Below are 21,383 nucleotides of genomic sequence, written 5' to 3'. Positions count from 1 at the left end.
AGTCATACAATGATCAAACTCCCATTCTTTCATCAGTGAACATGTTCCACCACCAAGAACCCCAGTATACCTCCCATCCCACCCACCCCCAGCCCGTGTGGCTGATGATTTTCACTTTACACTCTCTGTACTTTGATTACATTTAATATTTCAACAGAAAACTCACTATTATTATTTGAAATTTTCTCCCCAAAATCAGATCTGCCGAAAAGGCATCATTTGATATTTTTTTTTCCATTGCTGAGAATGAAGAGCGTATGAGGCTGCGTGGTTTTGGATTTCTGATATTTTTTTTTCCATTGCTGAGAATGAAGAGCGTATGAGGCTGCGTGGTTTTAAATTTCTGATATTTTAGTAATTAGTCCAGAGAAATTTATGCCAGAAGTCGCGTCCCTGCAAGCTCGTACCTCTGGTTAGTGGGCTCCATAAGGTGGTGGTTGCCACACTGCCACGAAAGGAAAGGTCGAGAGAGAAAAACCTTTCCCCTCCCGTGAAGGCATGAGGCCATATCTTAGTTCACAGTCTAGAAGCATTTTTCTAGACTATTTTTTAATGCATTAAGATTTCTATTTTTTTTTTAATTTTCTAAATTTTATTGAATCACCGTGAGATAGTTACAAGCTTTCATGTTTGGGTTACAATCTCACAATGATCAAACACCTATCCCTCCACCAGTGCACATTCCCCACCATCAATATCCCATTAAGATTTCTATTTACACTCCCTCTCTGGAAAATATAACTGTCACTGTCACTGTCATCCCGTAGCTCATCGAGTTGTTTGATGGGACATCAGTAACGTCTCTCATTGTGAGACTTATTGTTACTGTTTTTGGCATATCAAATATGCCACTGGTAGCTTGCCAGGCTCTGCCATGTGGGCGTGATACTCTCAGGAGCAATAGCACAGCTTTAGGGCATTCGCCTTTCACGCAGTCGACTCGTGATCGATTCCTCCACCCCTCTCGGAGAACCCAGAAAATATAACATAAATGAAAAATCTAAAAAGAAGATTCTCAAGTACCAAATGAAAAAAGAGTTTACTTGGTAGCATAAAGATTCTTATTTTCTGAGGAATTATTTACTAACCCCCAGTTTTCAAAGTTTTATTCTGAGCGTAAATAAGATGTTTATTGTATTAATGGGGGTAGTTAAGCCACATCCAACTCTGCTCAAGACTTACCCCTGGCTCTTTACTCAAGGTTCACTCCTGTCAGGGTTCAGGGGGCCATATATGATGCTAGGAATTTAGTCAGGTTGGCTCCATGCAATTCAAGTGCTTTATCTGTTATATATCCAGTCCAGATAAGGTGCTTAAAAATAAAAAAATCCAGACTCAGAGAAAGAGTTGAATGAATACATACTTTAGCAGGAGTAATCCCTGAGCATTAAGTCAGCATTAGCCCTTGAGCATGACTGATTATGGCCCCAAAACAAAACAAAAGAAAAATCTAGGGTAATCCTGTCCTGAAAATAAATGTAGCCTATTCATTAAAATATGTTTACTCTGGAAGTTACATCATCATTATTGCTTTAACTTATGCTATGCTTCTTTATGCTACTTAATGAATATAACATGTATAAAATTACACAAGATAGATCATATATTAGGTTGTGTGATAATTGATTTATTTGTCAGCCTAGAACCTTCAGATAATGTTATAGATGTCAAGGAATTAAGAAATGAGTTACCCATATTGAGCAGTTTTTACATAGGCTGGAAAAATATTGATGATAAGTAACAAGAAAGTTAAGAAAGGGAGAATATATAGAAAGAGACATAGAAAAGCGATTACTGTAATTTTCATTTATTTTTACAGTTCTCCAGAGATGTTTCCCAGATTTCTCTAATGAAAATGGCACTTTAACAATAGGAAATCATACTAAGATTCAAGATGGAAATGGAACTTCAAGGAATGCTTTAGAACTGAGGACAGCTGCGAAGTATGTTTATTTACATTTCCGTTTTGGGCTTTGACACATCCCATTATTGTACCCAAGTGTAAATATTCTGTTACAATAACAGTTCAAGGGGAATATTATTTATTAGGAATTAAACATATCACTGAGTTGGAGAAATTGGTATATATGTTCACTAAGAAAGGTGTCTAAATAAAAAAACTAGAGTAAATTAGGACAATAATGTTTTTCAAATTGATTGAATCATTCATTATCAACATATATGTAGGATACATAAGAAAATATTAGTATAATTTAAATCACCATAATAAGAGTGTTTTTGAAAGTATTATAAAAAATTGAAATACACTACAAGCATGATTTTATTTTTTATTTTTTTAATTTATTTTGTAATTAGTGAGTCACAGTGAGGGTACAGTTACAGATTCACACATTTTTGTTCTTGTTTTTCCCTCATACAATGTTTGAGAGCCCATCCCTCCACCAGTGTCCATTCTCCACCACCAATGAACCCAGTATCCCTCCCACCCCCCGAGTCCCATCCCCCAATCCCACCCTGCCTCTGTGGTGGGGCATTCCAATTTGATATTACTCTTTCCTTTTGGGTGCTGTGGTTTGAAATAGGGGTATTGAGTGGTCATCCTGTTCAGTCTCTAGTCTACTTTCAGCACGCATCTCTGTTCCTGCGCAGGATCTCCAATCACATATTACTTGGTGTTCCCCTCTCTATCTGGGATGACTTTCCCCCAGCATGTGAGGTCAGCTTCCAAGCTATGGAGCCAACCTCCTGGTATTATATACTACCATTCTTGGGTATTAGTCTTGTACTCTGTAGTTCTATATTCCACAGATGAGTGCAATCTTTCTATGTCTGTCCCTCTCATTCTGGCTTATTTCACTTAGCATGATACTTTCCATGTTGATCCACTTATATGCAAAGTTCATGACTTCATCCTTTCTAACAGCTGCATAGTATTCCATTGTATAGATGTACCAAAGTTTCTTTAACCAGTCATATGTTCTCGGGCACTCGGGTTTTTTCCAGATTCTGGCTATTTTAAACAGTGCTGTGATGAACATATAAATGCAGATGTCATTTCGACTATACTTTTTTGTTTCTCCAGGATATATTCCCAGAAGTGGTATTGCTGGATCAAATGAAAACTCAATTTCTAATTTGTGAGAAGCGTCCATATTGTTTTCCAAAGGGACTGGACCATTCGGCATTCCCACCAGCAGTGTAGAAGGGTCCCCTTCTCCCCACATCCTCTCCAACACCGGTTGCTTTTGTTCTTTGGATGTGTACCATTCTCTGTGGTTTGAGGTGGTATCTCATGGTTGTTTTGATTTGCATCTCCCTGATGATTAGTGATGCAGTGCATTTTTTTATGTGCCTTTTGGCCATTCATATCTCTTCCTTGGAAAAGTTTCTGTTCATTTCTTTGACCCATTTTCTGATGGGGTTGGATGTTTTCTTCTTGTAGAGTTCAACCAGTGCTTTATATACCATTGATATCAACCCTTTATCAGATGGGTATTGGGTGAATATCCTTTCCCATTCTGTAGATTGCCTTTGAATTCTGGTCACTGTGTCTTTTGAGGTGCAGAAGCTTTTTAGTTTAATATAGTCCCATTTGTTTATCTGTTTCTACTTGATTGCTTAGTTCCGTGTCTTTGAAGATACCTTTATCTTCAATATCGTGAAGGGTTTTGCCGACCTTGTCTTTGCGGTATCTTATGGATTGTGGTCTGATGTTGAGGTCTTAATCCATTTTGATCTGATTTTTGTGCATGGTGTCAGGTCAGGGTCTAAGTCCAATCTTTTGCATGTGGTTGTCCAGTTATGCCAGCCCCATTTGTTGAAAAGACTTTCCTTGCTCCTCTTCACATCTCTTGCTCCCTTATCAAAGATGAGATGATCATACATTTGGGGTTGTGTGTAGGGATATTCCACTCTGTTCCATTGGTCTGCGGCTCTGCCTTTGTTCCAGTACCATGCTGTTTTAATTGTTACCGCTTTGTAATAAAGTTTAAGGTTGGGGAGAGTGATGCCTCCCATCATCTTTTCCCCAAGAATTGTTTTAGCTATCCGTGGGCATTTATTGTTCTATACAAATTTCAGGATTGCTTGATCCATTTCTTTGTAGAATGTCATGGGTATCCTTATAGGGATCAAGTTAAATCTGTATAATGCTTTGGGAATATTGCCATTTTGACAATGTTTATTCTCCCTATCCATGAGCAGGGGATATGTCTCCATTTCCTCATGTCCTCTTTTATTTCATGGAGTAGTGTTTTGTAGTTTTCTTTGTAGAGGTCCTTTACTTCTTTAGTTAAGCTGATTCCAAGGTATTTGATTTTCTGGGGCACTATTGTGAACAGGATTGCTTTTTTCATGTCCCTTTCCTCTGTCTCATTGTTTGCATATAGGAAGGCCATGGATTTTTGGGGTATTGATTTTATAACCTGCGACTTTACTGTACAGATCAATTGTTTCTAAGAGTTTCTTACTAGAGCTTTTAGGCTTGTCTAGATATAGTATCATATCGTCTGTGAATAGTGAGAGCTTGATTTCTTCCTTTCCTATCTGAATCCCCTTAATATCTTTTTCTTGCCTAATGGCTATTGCTAATACTTCCAGTACTGTAGTAAATAGAAGTGGTGAGAGTGGGCATCCTTGTCTTGTCCCCTATCTTAGAGGAAAGGCCCTTAGTTTTTCCCCATTGATGATAATGCTTGCCATAGGTTGCCGTAGATGGCTTTGACTATCTTGAGGAAAGTTCCTCCAAAACCCATTTTGGTGAGTTTTTATCATGAACGGATGTTGGATCTTGTCAAATGCCTTCTCTGCATCTATTGATATGATCATATGGTTTTTATCTTTACTTTTGTTGATATGATGGATTATGTTGATTGATTTCTGAATGTTAAGCCATCCTTGTATCCCCGGGATGAATCCCACTTGGTCATGGTGTATGATCTTTTTGATGAGTTGTTGGATTCTATTTGCTAGCATTTTGTTGAGGATCTTCACATCGGTGTTCATCAGGGATATTGATCTATAGTTTTCTTTGTTAGTACAAGCGTAACTTTAAAAGGAAGATGAGCTAGCCTCAATGACTTAAATACAAATTTATTGAACTAATTTATACCGGCCAACAAAATAAAGTAAACGTACTTCATTCCCTAACTGTACACATTGGTCATGGTCAGTTTTAGTGGGTGTAAACAAATGCAACTAAGTATAAACCAAATTTTGTTGCACTATTCAGTTGTTGAATTAAAAATTCAACATGGGAACCAGATATAGTAGGGACATGGCATTTGCTTTGCTTGCCTCTGACTCAAATTATGTCCCCAGCACTGATAAGGCCCCCTGAGTCTCACTAGGAATGATCTCAGAGTGCAGAGCCAGTTGTAAACCCTGGACACACCCAGGTATGCCCATTCCCAACATAAAACTTCTTTTTTTCTTGAAAGGCCATAAAAAGTCCTAATACAATACAATAGCTCTATGTGATGAGAATTTAATAGCAGAATAATTTCACACATATAAATAAATTTCATTATAGCTTGCAACATAGACACTGAAGGTCATCATGCTGGTCCATTATCTACTTTTGGCACACATCTCCCATCCTGACTGATTCCTCCAGCCATCATTTTCTTAGGAATAGTGATCCCTTCACTATTCCATTTGCCTTTTCCCCTCTGCTCATGAAGCAGGCTTCCAGCTATGGGTCAATCCTCCTGGCCCTTGTATCTACTGTCCTGGGGTGTCAGCCTCATGTTATGTTATTCTATACTCCACAAATGAGTGCAGTTCTTCTATATCTGTGCCTCTCTTCCTGACTCATTTCACTTAACATGATATTCTCCATGTCTATCCATTTGTAAGAAAATTTTATGACTTCATCTCTCCTAACAGCTACATAGCATTCCAGTATGTAAATGTACCAAAGTTTCTTTAACCAGTCATCTTTTCTAGGGCACTTGAGTTGTTTCCAGATTTTGGCTATTGTGAACAGTGCTGCTTTGAACATATAGGTACAGATGTCATTTCTACTGTGCTTTTTTGCATCCTCGGGATATATTCCCAGAAGTGGTATTACATGAGTCATATGGAAACTCAATTTATAGTTTTTGAAGGACTGTCCATAAAAGTTAATACTATCATTTAAGTTCATTATGATATTTCTTAACTAATGCATATATTGAGATTTCTTCACTATTGCATATTCACTGTTTCTTCACAGAGTCTGCACTGGGAAGGGATATGCTGACTGTTATTAAAAGCCATGTTCTCGCTCTGTCTAGCTATAGTGTCTTTCATAGGTTTACTGTAGTGACACCTCATGCATTGTGGCTAGAAAAAGTCACTGCTAATAAATGGCTTCTAATGTTTTGAGCAGCAAATTGCAAAATGCTTCTTATAATAGCATTTTTAGCTAATCAAAAGTAATTGATCTTTTTCTCCTTTGAATTCAGTCATGTCAATAAAATCCTTGAAGCAAGGGCCATTGCAGTCAAAGTGTTTGAAGACTATGCAATAACTTGGCATTGGATTCTCATGTAAGTGAAAATACAGGTATTTAATCTCCACCTCAATTCTGATTTTTAAATTTGTAGAATTTGTTTTTCAAATTCTCTTTCATATTGGTAAATAAACTTTTTATTCAGGTACCAGTCCCTCCTTTTTATTTTCAGATAAGATAAGGATGGAGCAAAGATATTTGAAAATGTATTCAGTATTCACAGAAAAGTATATGAATGTGATCTTTGTTCGAGCAGACACCAGCAACATCTCCATTGTGAGACTTGTTGTTACTGTTTTTTTGCATATCAAACACGCCACGGGTAGCTTGCCAGGCTCTCCGAAAGGGACAAAGGAATCAAACCTGGGGTGGTTGCATGCAAGGCAAATGCCCTACCCACTGTGCTATCGCTCCAATCCGAATGTGATTTTTAATTCTATTAATTAAATTTCTAATAAAGTATGTTTATAAATATTTACTTCAAGTCAGGTTATCATCAGTAGTACATTTGCTTCTCGTCACATGTTACAGTAGATAAAGTGTTTCACTGGTTCTGTTTTTTTTTCTTATTTTTTTCTTTTTGATTTTCGGGTCTGGTTCTTAAACAGGAATAACTTCTGGCAGACTCAGGAGCAAACCCCAATCGACTACGTGCAAGACACTACTGTTTTGGGTTTTGTTGTTGTTGTTGTTGTTGTTTGCTCTTTGGGTCACACCTGGAGATGCATAGAACCTACTCCTGGCTTTGCACTCAGGAATTACTCCTGGCAATGCTCAGGGGACCATATGGGATGCTGGCAATCAAACTCAGGTCTGCCGAGTGCAAGGCAAATGCTCTACCCACTTACTATAGCTCCAGTCCCACACCTTACTGTTTCTCGGCCCTCACTGGTTCTGTTTTCTTATTTGTCCTGTCCTAACCCTCAAAGGACCATGAGCATCTTTTAACATACCCTTTCTACAGACTGTTATCTTCATCATGAAAGTTCATTTTCATTATGAGGGGTTAAAAATGTATGAAGTTGGAGGAGATTTAAAATTTTCACTTCTAAGCTTTGCATTCCTAGAAAAGTAAAGGAAAATAATGCAGTCACCCTACTGGAGTGAATACATGTGATATAATTATGGCTATTATCAATATCTGACTTGTATCAATTTCAAAATCCTCAAAAGCATATATAATCTTCAGTGATCAGAGATTAATGTTAAAAATTCTGCATGTATTTAAAACTGCCCTTTTTCAAATTGGCCCAACTTAATTTCCCAGATTCATTTTCACACATTTTTTAATAGACTATATATTCATTTCATTTGTTTTCAATCACACCTGTCAATGCTCAGGCATTAATCCTTGCTCTGTTCTCAGGGATTACTCCCTGCCCTGTGCTCAACAATTACTCCTTGCTCTGTGCTCAGCAATTACTCCTTGCTCTATGCTCAGGCATCATTCTTGATGTGGCACAGCAGAGATCATCAGGTGCTGGTGATCAGACCCCAGTAAGCCACATGCAAGGCAAGCACCCTACATGCTGTACTTTTCAGCCCCTGAGTCTACAATCTAAATTTAAATAGTACAGCCATCTGTCAAATCTCATTTTTACACACTTTCATGTCTTCCCAGCACTTCATTTGTTGTGTCATGAAAAACTTTTTTTCTTCTTTCTCTCCCTCCCTTTTTTTTTCTTTTTGGGTCACACCCGGCGATGCACAGGGGTCACTCCTTGCTCATGCACTCAGGAATCACCCCTGGCGGTGCTCAGGGGACCATATGGGATGCTGGGATTCGAACCCGGGTCGGCCGCGTGCAAGGCAAATGCCCTACCCGCTGTGCTATCGCTCCAGCCCCATCTCCCTCCCTTTTTTTTTTGTTCTTTTCCTCCTTTCTTCTCTCCCTCCCTTCCTTTCTCCCTTCCTTTTCCCTTTCCACTCTTCTTTCCCTTTCTCAAACCCACCTTGTCACCACCCTCCAACCATTTCTTCAGATAAATACAGCTCTATTAATAATGTCTAACAGTTTACTTTTATTTTGTTCTATTTGTTTATCAGCTTTATGTCCTTATATGCCATACACATAGGTGAAGACATCAAATACTTTATCCTTTTTATTCTGACAAGATCAGGCACATTCAGAGTGGTATGGCAGTAGACATCTTCATTCTGGGTGTATTTGATTTCACATTTATATTAAACTCTACTTTGCTGAAAATATAGCTTATTTAGTCCTAAATATAGCTGAATGGTATTCTATTGTGTGTATCTACCTCACTCCTCAAAATCAGTTTTCTTATGATGCATGGATTCTTTCTTGATTTCTTAAGATATAACTAATTTTTGCCTCCTCTGCGTTCCTTGTCACCACTGTCACTGTGTGAGTATGCACACATTGCTCTACTCACACAGTTTGCTGTCTTCTGTACAACCCACCGTTTTGTATTTCATTTTCTTAATTCATACCCTCTAATGAACTGTCAACAATTTACCATTGCAACTCTATTAGCTCATCCTTATTTTCTGAAGTTTTAATATGGTTCTTGGAATTAGAGAAGAGCCATTAAGAAATTGAATAAGCATCAGTAGAAGTATATAAATTACTAAATGATTAGGTAGTTTTTTTTAACTATAAGGTTCTTTTTGTTTGCTTATTTGGGCTATAACTGCTTATGCTCTGACTGTGAAGGTTCTCAAGAAAGTCAGAATTGTATAGTGACACTTAACATCCAAAGAGATAGCTCCAAGGACTGGACAGCATTAAGTCTTGAAATTGTAAAACTTTGACTGCAATCCCTAGCACTTCATGCCCCGTGGGCACCACCACTTGTTCCTTTATTCTGGCCTGTGGGCCCCCAGTACTGCCAGGCTAAAGCTGGCCCATAGGCATTCCAATAGAGCCCCCTGAACTTGTATTGTATGTAAAAATCTGCTTATTTCAAAGCTACGAAACTATGTCATTTTGAGATTTTACTTATGTGTATGCTTTAGCATAAAAAGCCCTGCTAATTATTTCAGTCCGTAGCAAAGATTGTAGTCTGTATTTGACCAATTAAACTGGTCCCTTTCAGTGTCAGGCCCACATGTCTTTAGTTGATTTCCATATTTTTTCCTAATGTTTTAGCTCTTCTACTCTGAATTGAAAAGGTATATATGCTATATGTATATATATGAAAGGTATGTATATTTATAGGTTGTCTGACCCACCTAACCCCAAATACATGCACTAAGATATTCTTTACCTTGGTACTAGTCATTTCCCTTAAAAAACTTCACAAATAGAAAGTCAAAGACTAATATGCTGGGATATAATTTATTCAGTTAGAGATTTTTAAGCAAGAATTTTAAACATGAAGAACAGGCATATTTAATATCATGTTCTCTTTTTATAATATTTCCCCTGGGCCATGCCAAAGAATATTTCAGGGACAGAGGGATAGTACAGTTGGGTGGGGTGCTTGCCTTGCACAGGGCCAACCTGGGTTCAATCTCTAGAACCCATATGCCCCCCTCCCCCCCGCACAATCCCTGAGTGCATAGCCAAGAGTAAAGCCTGAGTACTGCTAGGTGTGGCCCAAATGTTTTTAAAACAATAATATTCCAACCATAGCACTGTAGCACTGTCATGCCATTGTTTATTGATTTGTTCGAGCAGGAGGCCCCAGTAATGTCTCCATTGTGAGACTTGTTGTTACTGTTTTTGGCATATCAAATATGCCACAGATAGCTTGCCAGGCTCTGTCAGGTGGGTGGGGACAATAGTTAAAATTTTGTTTTTGGAACCAGAAAACAATAAAATCAGAAAATGTACCAAATTCTGCATATTATCATTATTGTTGTTGTTGTTGTTGTTGTTATTTTGCTTAGGGGATCCCCTATGGGATGCCAGGGATTGAACCCAGGTTTGGCGTGTACAAGGCAAACACTATACTATCACTCTGGCCCTGTACATACTATTATATTTGAAAATTGCAGATAGAAGGAAAGGTTTAAGTTCTTCTTCTTCTTCTTCTTCTTCTTCTTCTTCTTCTTCTTATTATTATTATTATTATTATTATTATTATTATTATTATTTGGGTTTGTGCATGGCACTCAGCAGTACTCAGGTGATAGTTCTGGCTCTGTGCTCAGGAATAACTCCTGGAAGTGCTTGGGGAACTATATGGGATTTCAGGGATCAAACCTGGGTTGGCTTCATGCAAAGAAAACATCCTACTCTCTATATACTATTGCTCCAGCCCCAAGAGACGTGTAAATTCTTTGACAGTCAAATTTTCAATCTTAATTTATTCTCTTTGATGAGATTACCTAGCAAATTTCATTATGAGTTAAACATATATATGTACATATATATATATATGTTTATATATAACACAAGTAGAAACGTTTCTCAAATCAAGTTCTTGTAAGTAATTAAAACAGAATAATAATAATGACCACTGTTGTGTGAACGTTCGTGCAATCCGAGGCGCTGAGATAGGAACGCGGAAGAAATGCATTGATTGGAGGACTAAGGCTCGCTCTGGCTCTTAGCAAAGGCAGAGGGGCCTCGTGGATCTCCTTTTATTGATCATGGCACTTCCAAAGGGCGCGATACATTGACGTCATCAAATGGCACCAAAAAATGTTACAGGGAAAACATTGAAGCAACATTATTCTCTTGTATCTATAGGCCAGTAATCTAGGCCTCTGGAAAGAAGATACAAAACCAAAATGGAAGCCTTCCTTGGGCTGAAAGCACTCGGATTTACATCCCAAAGACCAGGCTGGGCTGCCACAGGAAATCTACATTTCAGTTACAAGCTAGGCAGCACCTGAAATCTGCATCCCAAAGACTAGGCTAGGCCAGAGACTGGAATCTACAATGTCAAGTCAGGTCTGGCTAGCACCTAAGATCTGCATGTCAAAACTGCCTCTGAAATTATTTCCAGAAGGCAGCCGAAAAGGGGAAAATATTCCTGTCTGCTGTATAGTGTCCCCAATAACCACTGATGTCTTCATAAATCACATGGCCCAGGAGACATATAAGCATTATCATTTTTCTAAATAATGACCCACAGATCACTTTAGACCTAAAATAGGTATTTGATGATGTCAGATATCACAACCTGACAAAAGATAATTAAACCATAGCATTGCACTGTAGCACTGATGTCCCGTTGTTCATGGATTTGCTCGTGGGCACCAGTAACGTCTCCATTGTGAGACTTGTTGTTACTGTTTTTGGCATATCAAATAAGCCACGGGTAGCTTGCCAGGCTCTGCCGTAATTAAACCATAGCAATAATAAATACAAAAATATGAATTCAGGGACTTTTCCAGTTAGCTGACTTTTCTGGTGTTTCTTAGTAAGACTGTTCCCTCTTCTAGATAGCATCCAGTATTTTCCGAAGTGGAAGATACTTTATCCTGGGGAACACTGTAATAATCCAGGGGCTCGGTACTAGCTTCACATGGGATTATGAGTGTGATTTTCTGCTTGGTGGCCTCAAGAGAATTTCTGGGAAGAATTTCTGGGAAGCACTGAGTGATTTTGTTTTGTGCAAAGGAGGCAAAATATCTAATACATTAGTTACTGGTACCCATGTGCGTGATTCATGTGTAAACGCCTTGATATTCTCTCTCATATGGAAGTCTTAACTGAAACCATTTTGTTCTATTAGTCATAGTTTTAACATTATGTTGCTATAGATGGGTAAAATGACATAAAAAATATTTTGAGTTGAAATGTCATAATGTTTTTATCATGTTTTGTTCAGCACATTTGACTCCTGTGTTTATTGTGTTTTTTCTCTTTCAGTGGCTTTACTGTTGCCATGATTCTCAGTTGGTTCTTTGTGGTACTTCTGAGGTTCATAGCTGGATTACTCTTCTGGGTCTTCATGTTGGGTTTGATTGTAGTTTTAGGTTACGGTAGGTATCACTCCTCTTAAAACAACAAAATATCAAAGGAATATTCTTTTGGGTTGCCACTATCAATTATCACGAAGCATTTTCTTGCAGTAAATTTATTTTTTATTTGTTTCCCCAAAGTGTTAACCTGAGCAGTTTGTTTAATCATGCATTTATTGTATCAAAACATTTTCTTCCTTATTTTGGAAAAAAGTGCTATGAAAGCACTTTTTTTCTCTTTTTTTTCCCTACCAATCTTTGCTCTCACACCTCAGTGGTATTAAAGAGGTTAAAAGAATCTCTTTCAGGTCAATGAAAAACATTCCAGACTACTTATTTTATTCCTTTATCTTGTCTATCTGATCCAAGAGCAGTCTGCATCATTAAAGAGGTGTGATCTCTCTTTCTGTTAATTTAGCCCTTTTTTTTTTTTTTTTACTTTTTTGGGTCACACCCGGCAATGCACAGGGATTATTCCTGGCTTTTCACTCAGGAATCACTTCTGGAGGTGCTTAGGAAACCATATGGGATGCTGGGAGTCAAACCTGGGTCCGTCGTGTGCAAGTCAAATGCACCTTCCCTCTGTACTATCACTCCAGCACCCAATTTAGTACTTTTTATACACATATTTTAACTAAGCAGTCCTCCATAATGAAGCATTACCCTCTGCATATCTATTCTGAATTATACTCATTGGATGGAGAGTTACTGTTTCAGTGTTGAAATATTGACTGACTCTATAGTCCTGTTTAAAAGCAGTACAAATGCTATATACAATAACTAATTATATTTATAATAGGCACTAACCAATTAAAATAAAAGAATTTCAATCTCACCCAAGAATGATGCAGCACATGTAGAAGCATTATTTCTGCCTTTTAGTAAGTGTGTGACCCAATACTTGAATGTGTGATAGGTTTTGTTTCAAAAGAATAACTTCTGGGGCCAGTGATATAGCCCAAAATGAGTGTGCATACTTTGAACATAAGACACCTGGATTCAATTTCAAGCACCACATGGTCTGCAGGACGAGGAAATACATTTTAGGAAATAAAATGTTTAGGAAACACTTCTAAAGCATATCAGGGCAGGAGGAGCAGCTGGACACCACCAGGTAAGCTCCCACGCACAAAAAGGTAAAAGAAAGAAAAAAGAATGGTTTATCTTATACTATTTGTATTGACAGCACAACTTTATGATAGCAAACATAATAATAATTTCCTTTCTTGATCATTTGAAGAGGAAATTCACTGATGTCAGTGTATGAATTTAGTAATTAAATCTCATGATCTGAGCTATTAGTCTGAGCTCTAATGATAGAGCTGTTACATATAACTGGGGAACCCTGGACACATTGTTTAAAATATTTTTACTAAGGCACTGGTGATTTTCACAGTTAATTCATGATAGCATTTCAGGCATATAATGTTCCAACGTCAGTTTTACTACAGCTGTCCACTTCCCTCCAACAATGTCCTCAGTCTTCTTTACTATCTCCCAGTCTGTTACAGGCATCTGTTTATCTATTTGATTTTCAGTTTCAGATTCTGTGTTTTACAGTATTGGTACTGATGGGATTCCATGTACAACATATTTTGGCACCACACCTCCCACCAGAGTGTCTACTTCCCTCCACCAGTGTTGCACTGTCCTACTTATCTGTAATATCAGTACAAACAGTGGTATCTCTATTGCATAAGATTGTGAGGATTAAATGAGAAAACGAATATGAAGCTCTCAGAGCATTTCCTAAACCACTTAAACATTTCTTATTTGTTGAGTTGTGGTTATAATGGTCCTCTCATCCTCAGTAATATTTCTAGACAATGCAGATCTCTTTGGGTTTTTTTTATTTGCTCCTTGTGGAGGACATGGATCTGTCTGTTTCAGGATCATAAGAACTCTCCTCCCTATCATATACTCCCAAGGATAATTTTTATAAAAAAAAAAATCATCGCTTCTCAGCCTTTTGGCTAAGATCAAGTGCAGCATAAAAATACATATATTTAAATGTCATTATAGTTTAGAACATGACAGAGCCTGGCAAGCTACCCATGGTGTATTTGATATGCCAAAAACAGTAACAAGTCTCACAATGGAGATGTTACTGGTGCCTGCTCAAGCAAATCGATGAACAGGACGACAGTGCTACAGTGCTATAGTTTAGAAAATATACTAACAATAGTATTTAATTTCATAGTATTTGTGTACAAAGTTACTGTGCACCAACAACACCACCAAAGAACTAGTGACTGCACCATTGTCCGAAAATTCCTTATTGATAAGTCCTTGTGTTTCTGTTTGGAACTCAAAAAATACCTTCCTGCCCTTTCCACTTTTGAATCTAAGCATGTGATTTAGTCCATCTTTTATCGTCTTCAAGAAGGAAAGGGTAGAAAGTCTGCTATTGATTTTACTGAATTGTCTCAAAGAGCAAGAAAAATTCAAGACTGGCTGTGGTACAATGCTGACACCAGCAAAGGGAAAAAGATGGTTATTATCCAAGAAGTACAGGTAAAACAAGCAATATCAGCATCCTACTGCCTCCTTACATAGCACTCGCCAGAAATTAATGGTGTGGCAAATAAACTTAAAATTATTTGGCGGGGAAAATGTCCAAGTAGATTAGGAAAAATGCCTAAGACTATGTAACTGACCTCTGCTACTACCATCTTAGACAGCCAACTTTCTTCCTATCCCTGGGAAACCAATCATTTCCTACTGACAGCAGCCTACTTGCTAGGGCAAAGAGCAATGTGGATGTGTCCTACTGCGGAAAGAGAGCCAGGCTATTTGTGGGCAAATGATTGTAAACAGCAGTGGAACAAATCTCATTGACCCAGAGCAAGATTAGAGAGAGCAATACAAGACAGGCCATATAGCACCATGACTCAAATATGGATTTAGATATTGAAAAAGGCACACTCCCTGATTCACCACATATTTATTAACTATGATTTTCTGCTAGTATATAGTCTCTCTAATTTAGCATTTCTCCAACCATACAGTAGTAAATGTGAGTCAAAGTAATGTACATAAGTAGTTAAAAAGTTTCATAGTATATACTAACTAATCTTAAGCAGCCTATCTTATTGTTGCTTGTTATATAGAAATGTTATGAGAAAAGAGGACTTGAATCTCAGGGGGTCATGCCTTTGAAAAAAAAGAGCTAATACAGGAAAGAGAAAAAGAAAAATAAATTGGAAAACACTTATACTTTCACATCTACCTATATAAAGAAAGAAAATTTTGTGGAGGGCCCTATTGTTATATTTTTTTAAAAATAGGACAAAAGTGTTATCATACTTTATTGTTTTATATAATGTATTGTTTTGCTGAGTTAATAGGAAGTAATAAAATCTCTTAAAATTCTTAAATAATTTTTGGGGGTGGTAACATACCTGGCAGTGCTCAGAATTTACTCCTGTCTCTGTGCACAGGAGTCACTCCTAGAAGGGCTCAAGAAACCATATGCAATGCTGTGTATTGAAACTGGGTCGACTGCATGCAAGGCAAGCACCTTGTCTTCTGCACTCTCTCTTCAGCCATATAAAAATAAGTAAAATTAAGCCCAACTCCTAATTCAAATTGGGGGACTGAGCCTGAAGCATGTGTATGAAATGCTAGGTGGCCCTTTCCAGTGCTCCAATCAGGAGACTTGAGCTGAACTTTCAACAGCATAAGGACTAGAAACTTTAGCATCTGTCTATAAATCTGAAAAATATCAAAAATGAGCCAAGTTTGGTAGTATTTTAGGGTTGTCACAGAAACAGATGTAAGTCTTTGGCAGACCAAAGTGCCCACAGTCAGGTCAGTAGGTTTCCAGAGACTGAGATGAACATAGTCTGCGTCACAATCAAAGATTACTCACCATGCAAGAGAACAGTCTTTTCATTACAAAAAAGAAAAAATACAAACATCAGATCAGTGTTCAAGAGAATCAGATATGGAAATTAATAAGTATAGAACATTAAATAATTATGCACAAAGTGTTTATGAATTAAAGATCAAATTAAAAACAAATAACAAAAATGTTCAGGCATAAATGAAGATCAGCTAAATAGAATGTTGAAAATATCAATTGAGGGGCCAGAGAGATTGTACTGCAGGCAGTGTTTGCCCTTCATGTGGCCAACTTGGGTTCAGTCCCTGGCACTCTCTATGTTCCCTTGAGCCCCGCCAGGAGTGAGGGCTGAGCACAGAGCCAGGGAGTAAGCCCTAAACACCACTGAATGTGGCCCCCAAACCAAATAAATGAAGTTTAGAGGCATAGTATATAAATGTCATTGTAGTACAGATGAAATATTCTATTTTAAAAATATCAATTAGGGGCTGTACAGGGGTTAAGGCACTTGCCTTGCATGTGGCTGATCCTGGTTTGATCACTGGCTCTGCAGAGTTGGGAAAGCCCCTGACCCACCCACCAATGCAGAGCTAAGACTAGCCCTTTAGTGCCACCAGGTATGACCCAAACTTTCCCCCAAGCAATAGTACATGATCATTTAACATAGGTTAAAATCGAATTGGTAGATTACATTAATAGACAAGAAACAGAAGATATATTTGTTCAGCAAATATCAAGTAGTGCAACCTTTATAGTTGCTTAGCTGGGATGCGGTCTGATTCAATAAAATTCAATAGAATTAGTAAAGTCAATTAGATATCTTGAACTGTAAAACACACCAAGAATCAAGTAAGCAGCTATTGTGTAAAGACACTATTTTTAGATAATGCTAGAAACAAACAAACAAAAAGGTTTTTATTCACTCTTATAATTTACTTATATGCCCAAGTAAATCTATGTGTAGTGATTCTTGGGGTCTGGGAGATTGTATAGGGGTTAGGGCAGCAAAACATGTTGAATCCCTGGTACCTATGGTTCTCAGAGCACTGCCAAATGTGCCTGGTGGTCCCCGGAACTGCAGGGTCCAAGCAGCATCACATCCTTGGGTTCACTGAACTGCTGGTTGAGTCGGCAGAGTATTGCCTGGAGTGGCTAACAAACTCACTGAGTAACACTTGGAGTGCCCACCCCAACAACACACACACACACACACACACACACACACATGTGCACAATAATACAAGAATATGAAGCATGCCATGGAAAATAGAAAAAAAAAGTACAGGTAAAGGGCATTATCAGAAAGTATTATGATAAATAGTGTAAACTGCAGTATATTATAGGGTATATCTTTTCAAGAGGGCATCAAGATAAAAACTCTGAAGGGGCAATAGAGTTAGTCATTGGATTAGGAGAAAAGTTTAATACAATGAGTATATAGCAAGGACAAAAACCCAAAGAGTGTGTAGAAGTGTGTAGAGGAAAGGACCAGAAAATTGGTGTAGTAAGTAAAGGGAAGTACAGCAGAAGATGAGGTTTTAGAATTTATCAAGGGTCAGAGCTTTATAGATTTTTTGTAAGATCTTGCCTTTCACTCTGAGTGAAACGAGGAGTTATAGAAGGGTTGTGAATAGAGAAGGATTGTGAAGTCATCATTGCTCTAATCCCTATGTTGAGTAGAGATTATAGTGAAGTAGGAGCAGAAACAATAACAGTATGAAGGACTTGCAAAAGCCCTGAACTAAATGAAGAAAGTTATAGAACATCAGGGTTAACATGAAAATGGACAAGTCGTTCCAGAAGTAGCTATGGTTTTTAATGTGCAATCAACTGATTTCTGATATATTGAATGTATGTAATGAAAATGAAGAGTCAAAATGGCTTTAGAGGTTGAAGAAATAGTATAGGTATTAAGGCATTTGTCCCGCATGTACTGACCTTGATTTGAGCTTTGTGTACCACATAGGCCTCGATGAATCTCAGAGCACAAAGCTGGGAGTAAACCCCAACATCATTGAGTGTGACTCAAACATTTAACCTGAATAACTGGAAATATGGCATTTCTATAAACTGAAAAATGGAAAATTTGAGCAAAACAAGGCTGGTTTAGGAATAGAATTGATTGGAGTTTTGGACCTGTTGACTTTAGATCATGTATTTGCATTAAACTGGAGGTCTCTGGTATACATTTAAATGTACGTTCAAGATTTATAGTGTGTAAAAAATACATTTTATGGCATTCAAACCATCAAACTGCCCAGGATCACTTGTAAAATTTCTAGATATCTGTGTACACCAAGGATGGCACTCAGAAATTATTGAATATTAAGAGGTCAGGGGAGGAAATAACTAGCAAAGTCAGCCAAAAAGAGAAACAGGTGTTTTTGAAAAGCAAGATGAGGTATAGAAGCAGTGAGAAAAGGAAGGAATGCACAACCATATCAAATCATTTTGATAGATCAAAAATATGAAATTGAGAAGTGACCGTTGATTTGGAAATGGACAGAGATATAATAATTAAAATAATGAGGGGGGCTGTCAGAAAATGGGAGGGGAGAATTTATAGATAATATACATGACTATACTATATAGTTCTGTTGCAGTATGAAATAAGAAGTGGGGATGAGGGTCTGGAGAGATAGAACCTTGAGTAGAGTACTTGCCCATACCGTATGCAGCTGACCTAGGTCTAATCTCCAGAATCCTAAATGGTTCTTTGAACCCCACCAGAAGTGATCCCTGAATGCAGAACCAGGAGTAAGTCTCCCTGGTCAGACCCAAAAAAACAAAACAAGACAAAAAAAAATCACTCAGGAATCACTTCTGTTAGTACTCAGGGAACCATATGTGGTGTGTGCCAGTAATCAAACCAGTATTGGCTGCATGTAAGACAAGAGCCTTAATCTTTATACTATATATCCAGGCTCTGTTTTTTCTTTAATATTAGAAAATTTAAATACATTGCTATTGTTCTTATTACAAATATTACAGCATGTTTTTACATAACTTCGTACCTTGCTTATTTACTTTAAAGCATCTTAGAGATTATTCTGTTTTACTAGATTCTGTCCTCTTAACGTGGAAATATAATTGTTTACTATACAAATAAACTATTTATTGAATCAGTCACTATTCATGGTAATTAGGGTTATTTCTATTTGTAAGTATACTTGCAACCATGAATTTGCCAACATCATCTGGACAAGTGGTAAAAACATTTACCTTTAGACTATTAGCTGTTTATCACATACTTGCTATTCAAATATGGATCCTTCTGTATAAATGACAATGCTTACAGTTCTATGTAAATATGCATGATAAATCACTAAATTACAGCTCAAAAACATTTTTATTGTTTTTTTTTTCATTTTCAGGAATATGGCACTGTTACCATGAATACAACAGTCTTCAGGAAAAGCCAGTGCCTCAATTAACTATGTATAGCATTGGGATTCAGACTGATATAAGCATGTACTTTCATCTGAAAGAGACGTGGTTCGTACTTAGTGAGTAGATTTTAAGGATTGATTTGTTAGAATTGTAATAATGAATCTTTTATAAAAAACTTAGGGTTGCACCACCAGTTAAATATATTTATTACTAATACAAATAAATTAACATATTTCTGTAATCATACTAGCCACAGAAAATGGAAAGGTCGATAAGAGGAATTTTTCATATAGACTAAGAAAACATTACCTTGGTATAATTTCAAGATATTGCCTTCAACTTAAGATAATTTGGATGAGGATGTAGTCCATTCTGGAGTCACCAACATCCCAGCTTGATTAGTATCATTTATTTTCCTTTTCTTAATGGTCTCTCTTCCTCTTTCTTAAACTTTCTAAATAAAACTATTTTTACTTCTCTCTCTCTCTCTCTCTCACACACACACAAACAAACAAACAGACAAACACACAGCTGGTTTTGATGCATCATTCTATCACTGTCATCCCATTGCTCATTGATTTCGATTGGGTGCCAGTAACGTCTCCATTAGTTCCTGTCACATGCTAGTGTAGCCCAATGGTGCCTTCTCACTCCAGGAACATGAAGAGCATGTTGTTACTGTTTCTGGCATATCGAATAGTCATGGGTAGCTTCTAGGCTCTGCCCTGCAGGCAGGATATCCTTGGTAGCTTGCCAGGCTCTCCAAGATGGGTGGAGGGTTTGAGCTTATATAGCTGAGCTGGAGGTGGTTTATGGGTGTGTCTCTCACATACCTAACTTTTGGCCATTTAATTTCTTGGTGAGGAGTTTATGAAGGAAAATAGGATTATGATTATTCTGAGAAATAATCGAGAGCCTAGAAATAATAGAAAGCTTACATTCATATTCATTTTTGTTATTTGCAAAAGTGAAATGATCTCCCCCCACCCCAACTGCCACAAATGATAAGCATTGGTTTCACCTTCAGTTATAGAGGGACAAAACAGTGTTCTTGTTGTGAGCTGGTTGCTCAGGGCTTTCCTGATGAGTCTAATCCATGGGGCTTGAGCATCCCTCAGGACGATCTAGAGTCACGTACACTCTGGGCTGGCAGGCTTCAGCGCGGCCCCACCAGGGAAGCTGCCCTCTGCAGGGAGAAGGTCCTGAGTGACTGGGTCTCTGGTGCTGTGACCCAGAAACACCATCAGACGCAGACAGACAGACAGACAGACAGACAGAGATAGACAGATAGACGGAGGGCCACCATAGTGAGCCCCATACCTGGCCAGAGATTTCCTGTCCTGGGTCTTCACGTGTGACGCGGCCGCAATGCATCAATGCAGAACAGGGGACTTGGCAAGCCCGGCACCCCCGGGGGAGGTGCCCGAGACCCCTTTGTTCTCGCACCTGTGTGAAGGGGTCCCTCCATCCTTCTCCGGGTGGGCCTCCCGAGCTCGCATCACCCCACCTGCCCAGCCTCTGCGTTGGTGAGCCAGCTGGTGATGCCTGGTGGTCAGTGAGACACACACCACGTAAAGTGGGGTTTAGCACAGCGTAGGAAGTGTGTGGCCTCATGGTGTGGCATGGTCAGTGAAGTCCAGTGTGATGATCCCGCCTGAGTTTGGACCGGAACCCTTGGAGCCCGCAGGCCGAGCTGGTCGGCCCCTCCAAGCCCCGAGTCTTCCCTCTGGCCCTGAGCAACGCCAAGCCCTGGCTGAGAGGGGCTACAGGGGGCTGGGGCTGAGACTGGCCATTTAGTGAATTATCAGAACTTAT

At 38.4% G+C, this 21,383-nt stretch overlaps 1 protein-coding gene across 2 annotated transcripts in view; it reads left to right on the top strand.

The window, feature by feature from the left end:
* Positions 1-21,383, top strand: part of SLC44A5 (solute carrier family 44 member 5) — a 386,145-nt gene that overhangs the window by 325,661 nt on the left and 39,101 nt on the right. For both annotated transcript variants that reach the window (XM_055140401.1, XM_055140402.1), the window contains exons 8-11: positions 1,820-1,943; positions 6,408-6,491; positions 12,243-12,355; positions 19,553-19,684. In XM_055140401.1, coding sequence (XP_054996376.1) covers positions 1,820-1,943; positions 6,408-6,491; positions 12,243-12,355; positions 19,553-19,684 — 453 coding nt within the window. The remainder of the gene's footprint in view (positions 1-1,819; positions 1,944-6,407; positions 6,492-12,242; positions 12,356-19,552; positions 19,685-21,383) is intronic.

The sequence above is a fragment of the Sorex araneus genome, chromosome 5 (genome assembly GCF_027595985.1).
Source record: "Sorex araneus isolate mSorAra2 chromosome 5, mSorAra2.pri, whole genome shotgun sequence".
In the NCBI taxonomy this organism is placed as follows: Eukaryota; Metazoa; Chordata; class Mammalia; order Eulipotyphla; family Soricidae; genus Sorex; species Sorex araneus.
The sequence above is the reverse complement of the archived record's forward strand: the minus strand, read 5'-3'. Positions and strand labels throughout refer to the sequence as shown.